Source organism: Schistosoma mansoni (genome assembly GCF_000237925.1).
Source record: "Schistosoma mansoni, WGS project CABG00000000 data, supercontig 0225, strain Puerto Rico, whole genome shotgun sequence".
Taxonomy (NCBI): Eukaryota; Metazoa; Platyhelminthes; class Trematoda; order Strigeidida; family Schistosomatidae; genus Schistosoma; species Schistosoma mansoni.
The window spans coordinates 6,609-26,810 of NW_017386091.1; the positions used below are offsets into that span (position 1 = coordinate 6,609).

The following is a 20,202-nucleotide window of genomic DNA, read 5'->3' on the forward strand; positions in this document are numbered from 1 at the left end:
CAGTATGCACATATGCCAATTAGAGACTGATCAGTTGCAGTCCTAATACATCAATGAGAAGATTCAAACAAACAATACTAAGTGAATTTAAACTTCACCCCATTGCACAATCAAGTGGCTGTCAGGACTCAGTGGCCGAGTGGATAACGCGAGGGCGTTTGAAGCGAAAGGTACTGGGTTCGAGTCCCAGAGTGAAGATCAACAAGTCTGAGATGCAGGTTCATTCAGCTGACGAGTCCCAAATAGGACGAAACGTGCGTCCTGGATTCCACTGCTAGCCACTATCCATCTTTGCTTACAAAGATATAATTTTAGTCCTTCCCTAAAATATTTATTACTGACTCGTAAACATATTGTTCAATTTAGTTACCTTACATAAATGAATGAGCACTGTATGGTATCTCCTATGATTGGTGTTTAAAAGTTACATTAATTACCTTTAGGGGTTGTACTCAAAGCAAATGATATCTGATTAATTGAGTCGGTTCTAGATGATGATATCGAACTTTTAAAGGTCTTTAACTTAACAGAAGTTAACCTTGTTAATTCGAATTGATGATTAAAGGAAGTTCATACAGTAGACCACATACTATAAAATAATATCTAATTTCAGTGAAGTCATAAATTTGTTTTTATTATTACAGTGAAGGGTGTGTGTAGGGAGATTGCTTAACCTTACAGTTTGTTTCATAGACTGATCATAGTTAATGAATCACTGTAAAGCAAGAAACGGCTGTTTATGCCTGGTATGGAACTCAATGGCAGTGTATATATGTGCACCCACCGAGGTACTCTAAGATCTAGTGGCGAGTGCTTAAACTTTAAACAATTAAGCGGACATTCACTGAACTACGTATCTAACTTCAATCAATTCGAAATGTTGGGCAGTTATCTCCAAATATCCATAGATTCTCTATGGTAATACTAGTCATATGGAAATTGATAACTAACTTCAAGGGGCAATTTTAGAAATACTACTGAGATGTGAAAATTGACGTTTAATCATATCAGATGTAAATTAGCTACGCACTGATAGTCTTGGCAGATGGCTAAATAACATCATGAATCGATTGATATTAGACATGATGTTGGTTGAGTGGTCTTGAAGTTAGGGGCCCACTGCACGGTCTGAGTCTCAAATCCTATCACTGATAGGGTCGTTAATGAGGAGTTTCATAATATGTAATATTATAAACAGATATAATATAAACAGATAAGGGTCAAGGTACACTGAAAATGTTTCATTACAGCTTAGAACTGTGCAGTTGTTTTTTTTGTTATTTCATTATTTCTCGTCAATACATATTGTTTGGTTTATTCAATATATTACAAAACGTATATTTTCAATAAGTAATTCATGCAGTTGAATTGGTTTGATAAAAACTGTTTCAATAAAGGCTTTATTAAAGGATGAATGATCGAAGGTGGGTAATTTTTTGGAAACTCCAGGGATCATCCGATAAAATGTAGGTATTTTAAAACGTAGATGTCTTTTTATTTTAAAGAAAAGAAACAACACTGATTTATATTAACTGATCATTTTCTACACATGATGGAATCTTACAGAAACTACTGGAGAGTAACATATCTTATTACATCATCAAATGGTATGAATCTCAGAGTGCGATGGGAGCAAGTTTATGGATTTACTTGGTTAATTAGTTCCAACAATTACAAGGTCAAGAGAAGCACCTTACCAATTTTTAGGGTTAACTGTTCTATTCAATCGTGGGGGCCACGAGATAACAGGTCTATCAAATTAGCACGGGATGAAATTAAAAAAACGAATGGAAGCAGTGATAATGACAAAGACGGAATGTTGAGGATCTGGTTTGATAAAACAGTGTAGTGTCTGTTGCTATGTTCAGCCTATACACCTTATCCTAGCTTGCGGACAAGCTACATTTTAACTTTACATTTTGAACTTTTTAATTATTCACTTATCAACCCTGACTGTTTTTATATCAGCGTATGTGTGTGTGTACAGCTTATTCAACTCATCACATCTCTGTAGCTTATTTTTGTGTGACTATAAATAGTAACGCTTGATTAAATCGAATTGGCTCACACGCCTTCTCCAGTGGGCGTCATTTCGCTTCACTCTCTTCTCTAATCACACTTCCTTCTTTGTTTCGTCTCCTTGATTGCCTGTTCAAATCAATGAGTACATGAAATATACACATTCAAAACCCACTGGCTTATTCAATTCCGTTATTCACTAACGCGACTTAAGTTGATGTTTATATACGAGGATATGTATATTTCAATAACAATCAGAAACGATCTAAATGGTGTCAGATATAAGGCCACTAAAACAGAACCAGAAGGTATGGATGAAAGAATACTGAAACTCAATGCATCTGTGCCATTGTCACGGATTCTGAAACATGTCACATTAAGTTCACAATCATTGATCATTGTTAGAACTTCAACAAGGTAGACTGTATCTACCAACAGTCAGTGATTTCACAGACTGACGCTGCATCTTGGATTGACGGCGCCTAGCCTACATTCAACCGACCCCAACCATAGTTAACATTGCCCGTCTAAGCAACTAGTATTTAGATATATGTAACATATGTCTTACCTAACTCAATTGATGAAGGTTCATCTGATTAACTGATTTGCAGTCTTTGCATACATCAACAATCGTCACTTAGTGGTTTTATTTATTTGAACACATAAATATTGGTACAAAGAAGCACCAGATAAATATGCGCCACACAAATCAAATGAGATTTGTGTGAGGTCTGTGATACTGCCCAGGTGTCCAAACTGAAGCACGTGGTTTACTTAGGGGAACACACCTCGAGCCTTTGACCTAAAGGTCTAATGCACAAGGCAGTGAAGCATCGTGAGGAGATGCAGTCCCATGGTAGCCGATGACCAACGATTGATTCATACGCCACTTGTTCCCTCAGGATACTGGAGCCAGCCCATGTGCACCGTTGGTGTGGAATCAGGGTTTTCCAACTCTCCTAGGTGAACTTTCCGTGTCCACTAACCCGGTTAAAGCGCCGGAAATTCGTTTTTCGTCGTATAAATTTCCTCTCAATTTGGTAAATAACAGTAATGTCACGAGAAGGCAGTGAGTAGGACTTCCCTGGCAGAGACTATATACGTGTAGCCATATGAGAGCAATTGGAGATGGAGAACTGACTCTCTACACTCTCGGCCGTACCAGGGCATTTGGGGGCCATTTAGTAGTTCTATGAAACACAAACATATCTTCTACTTTTATAACTTATCTTTCATAGCCACAAAGTTATACATAGCAAACTATTATAAAGTATACTAATTACTTTGTTAATAGGAGACCAATTTCAAAGAGCGCTGGGGGGTGGGGGTGGTAGTGAAATATTTTACAAAATAAATAAATGTTATTATTATTTATATATCAAATACCCGAGCAAAGTTATACATGTACAAAAAACGGGGAAAGAAAATGAATGAATGAATAATAATAATAAAATACATTAAAGAAAATTATTATCATTCTTAAAAACATTAAACAAAACAAACTAATGCCAAAAGAAACAAAAAAAGAAAAGAAACAATTAAAGAACTCACTACAAGGGTATTTGAAAAAAAAAAGAACAAACAAACAAACGCCTCCCCCTCATCATCATCATCAATCAATCAATCATCCATAGAAGAATATACACAACATAGTGACAACAGTGTCAACAACAATAATAATAATAAAAGAAGAACAACAACTACTACAAAGATCATTTATTGTTATTGCTGCTGTTGTTTCATTTTCATCGAAAAAAACAACAACAACAGAGGATCGAAATGAACTAGATGATTGGATGGAAGGGAAAGGAAAATACTATTCAAATACATGAAGGTAAACATATATAATGAATTGAATGCATAAGGCGACGACGACGAGGAGGAGAAGAAGAAGAGAAAAATTTATTTATATTCAATTATATATGTATATACATCAATCTGTGTAAAAAAAAAAGGGAAATCAGATTGTTTCAAGGGAAGGAGAATAAAGAAAGTAACAAAAAGGATAAAGTGGATAGTTGACTATTTTCTTTGTATTCACAATTTAAAAAAAAATTAGATTTTTCCATCTACAATTTATACACACACACACATACAAAGAGTGTTTGAAATCAGTTAGAATGAAAGTTATATTTCAAAGATGAACAATCTTGTTATTGTGGGTATCCAGTTAGTCAAATGTGAATTTCACTACTCTTTTTTTGTTTAAACCTTATCTTTAATTGTTACTAAGAGGGAAAAAACAAATCGTATATTGGTGTATCAGAGAGAGAGGGGGGGAGAGAAAGAAAAAACATGATAAAAGAAATACAATGAAAAGTGAAGACTAAAAACAAACAAACAAACAAACTATGTGCAATAAATCTAGAAATTATTTGAAAATACATGCACATACAAACAAACACACACACACCTCTACATCTATCTATCTAACTGTACGGATGTATGTTAGGCATTTATACATACTTAACAATGATAATAGTAATAGTAGTCATAATAACGGCGACGACGTACAAGAGATAAAGTAATACAAATAAAACACATGATAAACATAGACAAAAAACAAAGGAATATCAAAAATGAAGCAAAGGAATAGTAATTATACACATATATTAACTGTCACCACCATCATTATCATCGGTTGATATTTTTGTATTTTGTTTATCTTGTGCTTCTAATATTCTAACAATACGTAGAATAGATTCAGAACCTGAAGATCCTACACCTTTGGTTAAAGATAAAAAGCTAAGTAGTTTAGCTAACATAATTGCTAATGGACGAAATTGACCATCTGGTAATTTAGATCGAATACGATCAGTATAACGTGGACTTGATTGTAGAATACAGCCAAGTAGGAGAGCTGAAAAAACAAAAACAAAAACAACAAAAACACTTGAACTGTTTAATATGTATGCAGCATTAAGTTAACATAAGAAATTCTAATATTCTCTAAGCTCTCTCTAACAATATTGTCTTAGAGTTTGAGAACAAAAACACAATTGAGTAGAGGACAAATACAGTTAACCATAAACAATATTATAGAACTGGAACAAATGTGCATCGGTTGAAGTAGTTGTGTAGCGCGAGAGAAGATAACAGTAGTAATGATGGTGAACTAAATACAGGGAAATATGTTTGTTAGTGGAAAATCTTAAAAACACAATTAAATAATATAGTAAATTGGAATTTCAAAACAAAAATACCCTGGTACGGTCGAGAGTGAGAAGAGTCCGCTCTTCCTCACGAAATGCCCCCACATGGTCACGCGTATATAGCCTCTACCAGGAAATTCTACTCACTGCCTTCTAGTGGCATTACTGTTGTTTACGAAATTAAGAGGACGAAAACCAAATGTCCTGTGCCTTAACCGGGTTGATGGATGTGGAGGATCCATCTAGAGGAGTTGGAAAACTCTCATTCCAAATTAATGGTACAAATGGGTTACATGATCCTAAGGGGATAAATGGCGTATGAACCTATTGTTAGCCACTGGCTATCATGTGACTGCATCTTTTAACGTTGCTTCACTGCCTTGTGGATTAGACCTCTAGGTGAAGGACTCGGGGAGTGACCTTCTAAGATAACCACCTGTTTCGGTTTGGGCACCTGGATAGTATTCCAGCCCTCACACAAATGAAATGAGATTTGTGTGGCGCATATGTATCTGGTGCCCCTTTGTACCAATATTTATGTGTTTAAATAAATAAATAATAAATAAGGTAATAGGTTAGTTTACTAAGTGATAGAACCAAGACCAACTCTTAAAATCAGTGTACATAATACACAACATAATGACAATGAATGTTAGAGCTGAGATTAGCTTTGTTTGAAACACTTCTTCATAAAAGTGAGGAAAAAGGCAAATAATTTTGAAATAACCAAATAAATTGTCAAAATTTTCTTAACCTTACCAGCATAAGCAGCCACCACCGAATCTTCCATATGTTGTTGGGCTTGAGACATACTTTTGGCTAACTTTTCTTGTTCCTCTTGTGTGTCAGCGACAAATTCAACATCTGCACCACTGCCAACGCTTTCATCATCATCGTCGTCCTCGTCATCATCATCACCATCATTCTCTTCCAAATCATCATCTTCAATGCAATCATCATCATCATTCAAGTCATCTACATCATCGGAATCCTCCTCGTCTTCATCGGAACCCCCTATATTTTGCCGTTGTTTATTTACAATACTTTTACACTTTTGTTTACGGTACAATCGTTTTTTATTCCGACCTATTGAAGAAAAAAAAGAATTATATGATGAAAAGGATGAAAGCAAATTCAATTGCCGGAAATTTGTTTGGGAAACTGTTTACGACCTGAAGTACTGAACCATCAACTATTATTATTATCATTCGAGAAATAAAGTATCTCTATATGATAATAGAATAATCAGTGGTCTATCGGTTAAGTGCTCTGGTGCGAGACTGGTAGGTCCTGGGTTCGAATCTCGCGAGGCGAGGTCGTGGATGCGCACTGCTGAGGAGTCCCATAATAGGACGAAACGGCTGTCCAGTGCTTCCAAGTTTTCCCTGATGGTCTAGCTTCAATTGACTCACGCTTTCAACTATGAAAATAATAAAACAAGCTACAAACATCTTCTTTTGTTACACAGATCCTTGTAAATTGACTGAAATATGATGTACCATAGAGTTTAATACAAATGAATTGACAATAGGTATATGCCTAGACAAATTTATGTTTTGTGATCTAGAAAAAAACAACAACCAAAAGTATGTATTTGCCCAAATAGGGGCGTGTATATGGCAGTTTCATCCTTAACTGTATTGCTGTAGTTGTCATGCAGTGAAGGGAAACTCAGATGGGAAAAACCAATTTATTTTTTCATGCAGAATCACAAATTAAATACATTATTTGCACATCTTCTATCAGTTGTCCCTGGCATACTTTATAATTCATTCAATTCTGTTGTGATTTTGATTACACTCCGATTTCCTTCTTGTTCTCTTCATTTAAACGTTCTGCTGCCAGGCATGCTACATGCTACTTATAGCTATCAGCCTAAGTAGCATATATCATAGTTATGAAATAGATTAATCTAGGTGGTAAAATGGAGTGGATTAGTATCCGATAGATAGACAAACAGGCGTCATAAACATGGAGCCTGGTAGGGATGCACGTTGACCTAATTTACCGTACCTCATTAGTACGAGATGAGAATAACAAAAGATTGAAATAATATAGTACCGATAATTAAAAAAAACTAAGTCTTGGAGTATGGTTTGAAAAAACCGATTAGAAATGGATTCAAGGATTTAAGGTACTAAAATCATGAACATGATATTAATATTTATTACTAAACTACAAAGAAGTAACCGAAAATTACCTAATAATCCTCTATTATTCAGATTCATTGCTCTTCGATCCTCTATTAAACGCCATTTCAAGCCAGCTTCTTCGACAGTAGGATTAGCATAACCTGGGCGTAATTGTTTAGAATTATTTTCAAAATCTTCTAATTCTTCAGAACGTTTACGGGCAGCCGCAGCTGCCATAGCTTCATCATCATCTCTCTCGAAATCATGGTTACGTGCGCATTCTTCTCGAGTGAGAAATAGCTACAATGGAGAAGAATGTACAAGTAGGATGGGTAATTTACAAATAACAATAGTGACGATGCAACTTGTCATCAAAGAGGTATAGGGATTTATAAACAGCTGCCTATGAAAGATATTTCAGATTAATTGTTCAGACACCATAAGTAACAATCTAATGTGACGGAGAACAAACCAGCTTCGAACTGAAGAGGAAATTAAGAAAAGATGGTGAAGGTAAAAACGTTACATTTTACGGAAATTGCGAAACTGCAACCCAAGGCTACTGACAGGGAAGTCCTACTCACCGCATTCTCACGACGAGAGTGTTGTTCACAAAATTGAGAGAACAAAAAGTGAATGTCCAGCACCTTAACCGGGTTGTTGGATGTAGAGCATTCACCTAGGGGAGTTGGAAAACCCTCATTCCAAATTAATGGTGCACATGGTTTCCATGATTCTAAGGAAACAAATGGCGTATGAACCTATTGTTAGTCACCGGCTACTATGAGACTGCATCTTTTATCGTTGCTTTACTGTCTTGTGGATTAGACCTCTAGGTGGAGGGCTCAGGGAGTGGCTTCCTAGGAAATCCACCTGCTTCGGTTAGGGCACCTGGGTAGTATTCCAGCCCTCATACAAATCGAACGACAAAGTGTGGCGCATATATATTCAATGCCCCCTTTTACCAATGTTTATGTGTTAAAATAAATGAATAAAATAAAAACAGAACTTGAGTATTAGAAAATTTAGAAAAAAACTGTCTAATAATAAGTGGTTGTGGCATTATAAATTTACTCTGAATGCAAGGACTATGATTTGCAAATCGTATTTCCGTAGTGTACACCGGGTAAGTAATAGTGAGGTTGGATACAGGGTATTAGGGAATGATGGTAAATCAGTTGATGAGGTCATGAATCTTCATCGACTGAGATGGTTAGGCCACGTGTTACGTATGCCTGAATACCGATTACCACGACGTGCAATGCTGACTAGTGTTGGCAATGGTTGGAAGAGAATTAGGGGCGGTCAAACCAAAACATGGCATCAGACTATAAAGTCACTAACTTCTATTCTGAGCCATGTTGGTGGATGCAGACTACTTGGTTAGGGTCCGCGTGACTATCGTAACCAATGGTTGGAGACTTTAGGTGACATGGCTCAGAATCGATCACAATGGCGTCGGTGTATACACTCTTTATCTTCCCTTAAACCTTGAGATTAAAATTGCTTCATATCTGTCTTTCTTTCTATACTATATCCTTATATACAACCTTTCTTTTATATATTACCACCACTAAACTAACTACTTCAATGAATCCGGTGTTCATCATGTTGTGCTAACGAGGTATGGCAACTTAGACCGATGCATATATGTGCCTGGTCCTACGTTGTAGCTGACTGACTGATTGAGTGTACATAATACGTAGATGATAAATTCAAAATCCATTGGGAAGAATTATATAAGTGACTTTGAATACGCTAATTTTATATCTACAATATTGCCAAGTGTGGAAAAACGAAGTTGTGTTTTGATTCTATTTAATCCTTTCCAAAGTATGACAAGAGATCCCTGGTAACTTGTTAATAAAATTATTTTTTTAGTCTATTTGGCATAGCTAAATCCCCAGGATGAATTGAATGAGTTTAGTTGTCTAGACTAGATCATTGTTGTCATGAATAATGAACGATGACATCTGTACAATACACAATATCATGAGAGTTCTTAAAATTAGAAGTTCAAGATGTATGATTAGGGAAGACTTAATGGTCACCTATCTAGATAAATTATAATGAAATGATATGACGGGTAAGCAAGCATAATTTTTGACCACTTGTCACCTAACAACAATATTCTTTTGATTAACTTTCTCTTTCAATGTACCTATGTGCCTAGTGATCAATAAATGTAAATAAGTTAGTGTCCAAAGTAGGATCGATCTAAGCCTTCAACAAAAAGCTTTATTACTCACTTGTATGAGTTCGTCAAGTGCAGATGTGGTTACAACTTGTCGTGAAGTATTTGTATCTGTATTTACGTCGTCATCATCATCTTCCTCTTCATCATCATATGTATCGATATATTTAACATCTTTCACATTCGTTGGAGAGCCTTGTTTAAGACATGATTTTGTAATATCCAAATATACAATTCGGGTACGATTTTCAGGACAATGTTCACACATATTTACCAAAAGACAAAGCACTAAAACAATCACATCAAATCTTTTTGTTCCAGGCAAACGATCAGGCAACTTGAGTAGGCAATCAAAAATAGTTTCTAGGAAACCTGAACAAGCACCAAGACGTTCACTAGCGAATTCTATGAAAATATAAAAAAAGAACAAGTCATAGAAGTATTAGACAACAACATTAAACAACCATAATGTATTTTAAATCACTTAATTACATGAAAATTTTATATTTGCATTATACCATATAAAATAAGTTTTAAAAATACTAAAAATCCTGACTATATAAGGAGGGATTGCATAGTGATTTCACTCAGTTGACCCAAAACTGGCTTATCAGCCATCTTAATACCGGGTTACTAGTCTTCAACCTATCAAGAATATATTTTATAATCAGAGAGTGATTTTGTGGAGATAGGTCTTGTGTTCGGGTCTCGCGGGGCGGGATCGTATATCTGCACTGCTGAGGAGTCCCATACTAGGATGAAACGGCGGTCCAGTGCTTACAGGTTTTCCATGGTGGTCTATCTTCAATTGACTCATGAATCGAACTATTAAATCAACATATTTTATTTTTAATGAGTAATTCAGCTTTTGTAGACAGTATTTTGAACAATACTCGATCTTATTATGACAAGAAAAAATCTGTTTAAACAACAAGTTACCGGTACTGAACAGAAGATTATGAAGGTGTTATAATTGTTTTTGCTAATAAACGACCCAACTACTCCTATTGCTTAGTATTCTTATACAAATGACACTCGACAAGACCCCCAAAATTCAGAATACATTGAACAGGAACGAAATTGTATTCAAAATAACAATGGTAGGTGAACAGCAATCAATCGTTAGAAACACGTTCATATATTTATGGTATATACATAAGAAGCTTCTAGATGTTTCCCCAATAATTTGCCAGAGCTGATTGGTTTAGAATTAGCCAATCAGAGTGCGCCGACACGATCATGCACATGACGTGCCTAAATTCGGTTTATTTCCCGCTAACAGAAGGTATACCCTCAACTGTACATCATAATTAACAAAAGCTCAAAAATGCTTAATATGGTGATAAATAATGATAAGTCTATTCAAAGAGAATATATATTAGAAAGAAATGTATAACACTTATTTTAAAATATATATCTCCGTGAAATTTTCCAATATAAGTTTGATATACAAACTAGTTAGTCATAATAAAAACACAGGGTTTGGCACAAATGTGTATTGGATCAAGATGAAATTGACAAGATGAATGGTGAAGGAGTTGAAATATAGTAGGAAATATAATGAGATAGACCAAGCAATGAAAATATAGTTCGGAAATATAGAATGCAAAGACATATATGGAAGAGTAAAGGATATTCGTAGGCTACTAGTATTCGATCATAGGTGTCCTCGAAGCATTGCTCGTATATCCTGGGACCACCGGGTAAGTAATGCAGTTGTTAGGAAACGGGTACTAGGAAAGGATGGCAAATCGATTGATGAAGTAGTGAAACTTCATCAGTTGAGATGACTGGAACACGTGTTACGTATGCCCAACCACCGACTTCCCCGACGTGCAATGTTTTATGATGTAAGCGTAAGTTGGAAGAAAGCTAGGGGCGGCCAGACCACAACATGGCATAAATCCATGAAGTCACTGACAAGTGGACTGAGCCACGCTGGTAGGTGTAGACTACCTGGTTGGGATTCGCGAGATGATAGCAATCGATGGTTAGAGACCTTGAATAACATGGCTCAAAATCGTTTGCAATTGCTCAGGTGCATCCACTCTTTGTGTTCTGCCAAATACTAAACTTCTAAATTCTTCATGTCACTATCTTTTTTTCTCTTTCCAAATTTATTTCACTGGATTATACTCCTTGAATAACATCTTCAAACCCTAATCTTTCACATAATGCTTACACCCTTACTACTTCTACCACTATGGGATTTGAATCGACTACTGCATCTCTGTGGTAATGTGGTATTGCAACTTGAACTGATGTATGTACGTACGACGTTCTACGTTGTGACTGACTGACTGACATATATGGAAGAAAACTGGAACTTAAGATTGAGAAGATAAAACTGGATGCATCTGCTCTCTGAAAACGGACTCTGAGTCATATATTTAAACATTTCCAACCACTGATCGAACAGACTACAACCAAGTAGGTAGGCCTACATCTACCAACATGGCTCTGATATACAAATGGAACTTCATATATAATTACTGATCAGTATGATATTGGACAAGATTGAAGACTATACAAATGTTACTGTATACTATTCTACTCTATCTGTAATCTATGCTCACATTCAATATCAATAAGAGAAAAGTATAACAAACAATTTGAACCGACAATATAGAAAAAAAAATCCTAACTTACCATTATGTGAAACATTAACTAAAAATCGAAATATACCTAAAATGCAATCGGTTAAAATAGTTTGACTATCATATACAGAATTATTTGAATTTGATAAAACATTGATACTATTTACAGTAGGTTTTTCCATAGTAACATTATTATTAGTAGTAGTATTAGTATTAGAATTTGATTGTTGGTTTGATGATTTGGGTAAATGGGATACACAAACTCGTAAACAAGTTAATAAGCGTTTAACAAGAATTCCATCACGATAGTGGACCAAATAAGTTTGATTATCTGAATTCATATAAGTCATCTGAATACAAAAAAAAGAAAGAAATCGAAGAGAGAAAGATGATAATCAGATGAACTGAATATACTGTCTACACATAAAACTATGTGAATTGTTTGTACAAATATTTGAGTAACAATCTATCACATCAGACACGTGACAATGATTTCACCGATGTAAGTATTAACATCCGTTGTTTTTTTTTGTAAATCGGAGATAAAATTATCCATATTGCACCTAAGAATTTGACCTAAAGGTCTGATCCACAAGGCAGTAGAGCATCGTAAGGAGATGCAGTCCCATGGAAGCCGATGGCCAACGATTGATTCATACGTCATTTGTTCACCTAGGATACTGGAGCCCATATGTATCATTGGTTTGGAATGAGAGTTTTCCAACTCCCCTAGGTGGACCCTCCGTGTCCACCAAACCGGTTAAAGCGCCGGACATTCGCTTTTCGTCCTCTCAATTTCGTAAACAACAGTAATGCCACGAGTAGGCAGTGAGTATGACTTCTCTGACAGAGACTATATACGCGTAGCCATGTGAGAGCATTTGGAGAGAGAGGGTGACCCCTCCCCACTCTCGGTCGTACCAGGGCATTTGGGTGTGTACACTACATTTTTGTGGATAAATCACATACCTCAATTAGTATAATGATCTTTTACATTCGCTATGAATCAAATAAAATGTGGATACATTTTCAACCAATCTATCAGGAGATTAGAGAAACGAATAAAAATGATTCATAATAACTTTCAACATTTAAATACCAGTGCAGTTTCGATTGTTGTAGAATTTTAAAACCAAAAGAAATTTTGAAGCTTTCTTTCAATAATCAGTCAAAGACAACGTAGAAATTAGAACATCTGTGTACCAGTTCAATTTGTTAGGTTGAATCGCATAGTAGTACAAGAAGTGACAGTATTGGTGGTAATAGAAAAAATTAGGCATCGAAGATACAATTCGAGAAAATATAAATAAACAAAATAGTGAAAGAAAAAACCCACGAGGAATCCAGAAATTTTAGGACCTGATGGAAGACAAAGAGTGAATACACCAAAGCCATGTCATTTTAAGTCTCTAATCATTGGTTATGGTGACCAAGAGGACCTCAACCAGGTAGTCTGCACCTATTAACATGGCTTAGTCCAAGTGTCAATGACTTCATGAACTGATGCAATGTTTTAGTTTGGTAGCCTCTAGCTTTCTTACAACCTACTCCTACACCAGACAACATCACTCATCGAGGTAGGTAGTGATTGGACATACGTAATACATGTTCCAACCGACTCAGTTTTTCAGGATTCACTAACTCGTCTTACAGAGGTTATTTGTATCCAGTTGCAAAAAAACGTTTTTATCCCGAAATGGACACATTACAGAAATTCGACTACAGTACAACACTTATTCAGGTTCGCCCACCACCAAGCACCGAAATACATTTAATGTGAGCGGTCTCAAGAATAGTACATGGTAGCTCAAACAGAAATACTTGTACTTGAATACAATGTAGAGATTAACTGATTGGAGATTTAGTTGTTAAACTATTGAGATACAACTTTATGTCAAATCACTAAGTTTTCTAATACACAAAACATGTTCACAATTCTCACATATATACACAAAATCAAACAGATAAAAACTTACATTTTCTAACAATCGAGTATAATGGCAAACTCGTTTAAGTCTATCCAAAGCAAAATTATCAATTCCTGTTAAGTTAGTCCTAGAACGCCAAACAGTTGTTGGTTTACGAGATGTATTATTTGGATCTAAATCTGCCAGATAATCAACAGCATCTGAAGCTACATCAGCAACTTTATCTAATCCACCACCATTACGAAGTTCTACTTTGAACCAATCTCCTGCTTTTCGAGTGCCAAAGTTTAAAATAGATTCAATAACCAAATCTGAGGTCTGAAAATTTTATTGTAACAAACATGTAGATAGTACGAATGAGATCGTAAAGATTGTAACTGATATTTTAAAAATTACTCTTTGAATGGTGAAGCCCTAAAGTATGAGAATGACTTGTTTTCAGCAAGTTAATTAATCAAAGAGATGGTGACCATGTAATAAATGAAACTGAAGTTAGCCATAAATTAATGACTCCCGACCGTTGCTGCTACCTTGACGTGGTGGTCGGGCTTGCCTATCGTGATGAACCAATCGAGCTATACTGGCTGGAACAATCGTTCCTCAAGGTCCTACCATGCCACACAGGTCGGTTGAAGAGCGGTAAGACTAAAAGCAGCAAACCCAAGGTCCGAAGGCAAAGTCGTACTGCTGACTGTACAGAGGTGTTACAGCAGTAAGGTGTTCCCTTCAGACAACCAGAATAACATCGATGCTTCCTTCCCACAAGGAGGGATTGGGTTAGAAAAGCTCGACCCTAAAAATGCACGCCTCGCCTTATCCCACGGATATCCGTCTTCGGCGGTAAGGTCCCAACAAGTACGGAACTAACACAAAAACTACCCACAAAAAGTTCGTGTGTGACCGACCTCAAGCAGTTGTCCCTTGGGCACTGTGGTCATGCTCTCAGGTCATTAAGACTACTTCTAGCCCAATTTCCTTTTCAGGTACCTACAGAAGAACCCTTCCACGGTGTGGGCAACCGGGAAGTGATAACTGCCCTCATACCTCTAACAGCACTCAAGACCACTGTATTCATAATCCAAAAGATAAATTAATGACTAGCGGTTTGATTTTTCATTTCATGTGATTTAACTATACATGTAACTGAGTAGTTGGTTACCTAACTTGATTATAACTTCATACACATAAAGAATCATATAACCATTACGCTTAAACGAAGCATTTAACTATGTGGAACTTCTAATGTATGTAATTAAACACTATTCGTTAGACTTATTAACTCTACCAGGCGATAAATGATTAAACTAGTAAGAAGCCAATTTTACCAGTTCTGAACTGTACATGTATCAAAGTAGAAGCAAATTTATTAAATACTTACCGTCAACTGACGGGTGATCTGTAAATGTCGAGTGTTTAAACTTGAATTTGTAGGTGTTTTAGATCCAGGTGGAAGGATTGAACGCTTTCCACTAGAGAATAATGATTGATTGGATGAAATTATCGTGTTTGAATTGTTGCCTGCAACAACATCTGGGCCAGCTGAAGATATAGGGGTTAAACTCTTAGAATTATTTTGATGTAAGCCATCGAGTAGTTGACGAACACGCATACGTACACGTTCAGCTTCTTTATTTTTACTGATTTCACAATGACCACCACCGGTACTGCCATTTGCATTGGCTGGAAAAAAACACATCAAACATCAGATTACTTTAAAGTCTTCAACTGGTGAACACTTTTAAAAACGTAAAGTCAAAACGAATAGAAACGACTGAGATTCTAGTTCGGCTTATTAGTAAGATTCTACAGTTCATTTCTAGTTTACATACAAAAAAGGTATCGTGAATAAACTCCAAGTTTTACCAAGTAGTAAGAAGATGACAAGAAAAATACTATAATACTTAAACACTCGTTGATCAGTTACGAAATCAAATTAAACAATATGAAATCATTCAATGAGACTAAAAGCCTAGTCCATAAACTCTAATTATGCAACTACAAATCATGATGAGTGTGGATTTTTATTCATAGTGGAATGATAGTTTAATGACTAAGGCAATTGGCTATCATTAGTATTAAGTGTTTAAAACCCAATTAAACTCCTGGTGAGTTAAGTAAACGGGTAGTACCACTAGTTATTATCTAAACACACAAACATTGGTACAAGAAGGTATCAAATATATGTGTGCTACACTTTGTCATTCGATTTGTGTGAGGGCTGGAATATTACCCGGGTGCTCAAACCGAAGCAGGTGCTCATCTTAGGAGGCCACTCGCCGAGCCCTTCACCAACAATAGGTTCATACACCATTTATCCCCCTTAGGATCATGGAACCCATGTGAACCATTAATTTGGAATGAGGGTTTTCCAACTCCTCTAGATGGATCCTTCACATCCACCAACCCGGTTAAGGCGCCGGACATTCACTTTTTGTCCTCTAAATTTCGTAAACAACAGTAACGTCGTGAGAAGGACTTCCCTGCTAGTGGCTATATACGCGTGGGCATGTGAGAGTATTTCGAGGGGGAGAGATAACTCTCAACACTCTCGACCGTACCAGGGCCTTTGGGAGCTAATCCATATATTGGATAAACATCTGAGTATGTAGACAAGCACTTTGTTACTATAGTTTATGAACTGAAAATACAAATTAGCTTTAAACATTATGCAATGACATCAATTATAATAAGTTTAAAATCATTACTACAATGCGCAACAACTTACTATCAGGTGCAGAGAATAATTTCAATATAATAGCCAGGGAGTCAACATCTAATATATTCGGGTCACGATCTCGTGATAAAACAAACAACAATCCAGCAGAGGTAAGTGCCAGTGCCTGAAATGACAAGAGGTTTCATTGAAAGTCAAATAAATTGTCAGTAGATTATGATTGCATTTTTATAAAAAAAGAATCATTGAATTCTATATTGTGTATTGTGTGTATAGTCATGGTGTAAATGAATGATTAAGTTACAATAGAAGGTATAAAGAAGTCTTGAAACAAGTACTATTTACTTGGAATAGGATATACAGTAATGTTAGGAGTATGTGTTATGATCAAACGTATATTGCAAACATTGATAGGGGTTTATTGAATTATTATTAATTATAATTTTGTTGTATAATCATTGAGCAACTATTCATAGCCACTTTTGGCTTGTTCATGTATGTCGTAGTGTTGTCTGTTATGTCTGTACATAAACCACATCTGTTTGCAGTATAAATACAGTAGAGGCTAGCTGCTACTTCTGGACTCAAGGGAGGGGATGGAGAGGAGCTGGCGAATAGTGGTCAATAAGGATTTAGCTGTCAGTTCGAAATCAATAGTGCTGATCGGGCGTGTAAATGACTAAATCAGGGATACCAAGACGTAGAGTAAATAATAGACGCGAAATAGAATGAATTAGAATCAGCATTCTGATTAGTGACCTGGTACGTGACATTGGTCAGCAGATACTCAAGACGTAACAATATGGGTATGTCATTATGACATTGAAATCAATTACCATCCTCAGACTTCCATTTTAGGTAGTTATGACATAAGGAAGTTGAGAGAAACAAACTATATAACAACAGATCGGTGATTTTTAGATTCTGGAGAACCCGATAACCAGAGTAGAAATGCCAGGACCAAATTAAAAAACCATTTATAATTGTAAATAATTTTGTAATTATTCTCAAGTGAGATTGATAGCACCTAGAATGAGGTAACATTTTAACGATGGAAAAAGTTGATTATATCACATTAAATCAAGTCGTAGTTAGTGATGATTAGGAGTTCCTGAAAGTATATATATGCAGTAAAGTTTATTTATTTGAACACATGAATATTGGTTCAAAGAGGCACCACATACATATACACCACACAATAACAATGAGAAAGTAAAGAGATAAAAAATGTAAGGTGCGTATAAGAAAAAGGGGAACAATAACGAACATAAATTAGGGTACGACAGTGAAATAAGAATAATGGGAGGGGCAGCTGAGTTAGCGAAGGTACAACCAGAAAGAATTCTTTCAGTTAACGAGGTTACGTTCATTTTATATGAAGAAAGTAAAATAAAGTTACTGCAGCATCGCCACTGACTTCTATTCTGAGCCTTATCTGATAGCGTCTTAAGCCACTATGTTGCATTATCTATAGGACCCAAACCAGGGAGTCGTGAAGGAACAACAGAATCCACTGCTCTACAGCTTTTCCTCATATCACGACAGCATGTCATACGCAGAACACCTCTCCGCCTTTTCCAACCAGTCCCTGCGTAAGCATATAATGCACGATGTGGAATTCTCTGAGACGAGATTCGTGGAACATGTCCAAGCCACTGAATTCGATGTTTCAAGATGATCACACCAATTGGATTACCGTCTCTATGCCCGAACACACAATGCCGAACCTCTGCATTACTAACATGGTGTTGCCAGTGGATGTCAGTAATCCTTCGAAGACATTATTATGAGTTAGTTCAATCTTCTAGATTAATGAATACAGTATCTTAGCTTTTGAGAAATCTCATTTTAGATAAATAACAGCAAATAATTTACTTTAATTAACTAATGAAGTGTTAAGAAAGGTATTTTTACAAACGATAACTAGTTAGATACATGGGTTAAATGATATGAGTCAGATGGGTCTACTTTTATCATGAGGCGTCATAACGGTGAAAAGTGGTGTGTGGCCTATGCTCCTCCGAGGGGGGTAACAGGCGTAAGTAAAGTAGTAGATGGGTCTACTATGTAACAATAAAAAGCTGTAAACAATAGTATGTACTTGATCTGAAACGAAATCAACTGTTTTTTTTAGGTTCATTCTATAAGTTTTCAAGAAATACTAAACCATTTCACATAAGGAATATTATCGAATTTCAATGGATTATGTCTTTCTTATATTAAATCAACTGAAATGTCAATAATCTGTTTTAGTGGTTTAATAAACTTCATTTAATTAGATGTTAATTTCATTTTAGATTGACAAATGGTTACAGTAAAATCATTACCACGAAATGGAAAATAAACAATAACCACATCTTAGTATTGTTTGTTTGAATCTTCCCATTGATGTGTTAGGACTGCAACTGGTCAGTCTCTTATTGGCATATGTGCATACTGTGCGTATTGTCTCGATATGGCCTAAATTCACAAGCCTTATAAGCAAAGGTGGATAGTGGCTAGCAGTGCAATTCAGGACGCGCGTCACTTCATCCTATTTGGGACTCGTCAGTTGGATGTACCTGCATCTCAGAGTTGATGTTCACTCTGGGACTCGAACCCAGTACCTTTCGCCTCAAACACTATCGCGTTATCCACTCTACCACTGATTCCTGATAGCCACTTGCTTGTGCAATGGAGACTGACCAGTTGCAGTCCTAAAACATTAATGGGAAGATTCAAACAAACAATACTCAGTGAATTTAAACTTCATTGCATTTCACAAGCAAGTGGCTATCAGGACTCAGTAGTTAAGTGAATAACGTGATGGCGTTTGGAGCGAACGGTTCTGGGTTTGAGTCCCAGAGTGAACATCAACTCCGAGATGCAGGTACATCCAGCTGACGAGTCTCAAATAGGACGAAACGCGCGTCAAACTGGATTCCACTGCTAGCCACTATCCATCTTTGCTTACCAATTACATCTCTAATTTGGAACTCGGCTCTTTGTGGTTTAGGTTATGCATCACGACTAACAGTTGGAAGGAATGTTTAATAAATGAGCTCTATGATAACGGTAAATAAAATAAATGATCGGTAGTCTATGTTTACAATTTATTCTATAAAGGCGTATAAAATGAAATGCCAATATGTAGACGTGGTTGAACTTGAAGGGACGAAAATGAGTCGTGTGCTTAGTTTATTGATTGTAAGTGACATTGGGCAAATACTTGTATTTCAAAACAAATATACCATCAAGATAGAACTTTTAAAAATATATATTTTTTAAACATAAAACTATACTTACATAATCTGTGTAAGCGTCATGGAGTTTTGCACAAATTCGCTTCAATAAACCATGAGCATTGAGAGTATAACGGAAGGATGCAGTCAAACATTTGTTAGCTAGGGTCAGAACGCTTATATTGTGAAAGAAAAAAAAAAGAAATATAACAACATATGAGGCGAAACGATCATGATTAATTTTAATCGATAAATCACAAGAAACCATGAACAGTCGTTCAGGAT

General features: G+C 36.1%; 1 protein-coding gene across 1 annotated transcript in view; it reads right to left on the reverse strand.

Annotated features, from left to right (window-relative positions):
• Positions 1 to 4,538: 4,538 nt before the first annotated feature.
• The window catches only part of Smp_152570 (hypothetical protein), a gene marked incomplete at its 5' end in the record, with an annotated part of 31,493 nt that continues 15,829 nt past the window's right edge, over positions 4,539 to 20,202 (reverse strand). The window contains 9 exons of the mRNA XM_018791710.1: positions 4,539 to 4,879; positions 5,931 to 6,257; positions 7,372 to 7,603; positions 9,553 to 9,902; positions 12,147 to 12,444; positions 14,071 to 14,340; positions 15,401 to 15,702; positions 16,748 to 16,862; positions 19,982 to 20,093. Coding sequence (XP_018647293.1) covers positions 4,632 to 4,879; positions 5,931 to 6,257; positions 7,372 to 7,603; positions 9,553 to 9,902; positions 12,147 to 12,444; positions 14,071 to 14,340; positions 15,401 to 15,702; positions 16,748 to 16,862; positions 19,982 to 20,093 — 2,254 coding nt within the window. The 3' untranslated portion in view covers positions 4,539 to 4,631. The remainder of the gene's footprint in view (positions 4,880 to 5,930; positions 6,258 to 7,371; positions 7,604 to 9,552; positions 9,903 to 12,146; positions 12,445 to 14,070; positions 14,341 to 15,400; positions 15,703 to 16,747; positions 16,863 to 19,981; positions 20,094 to 20,202) is intronic.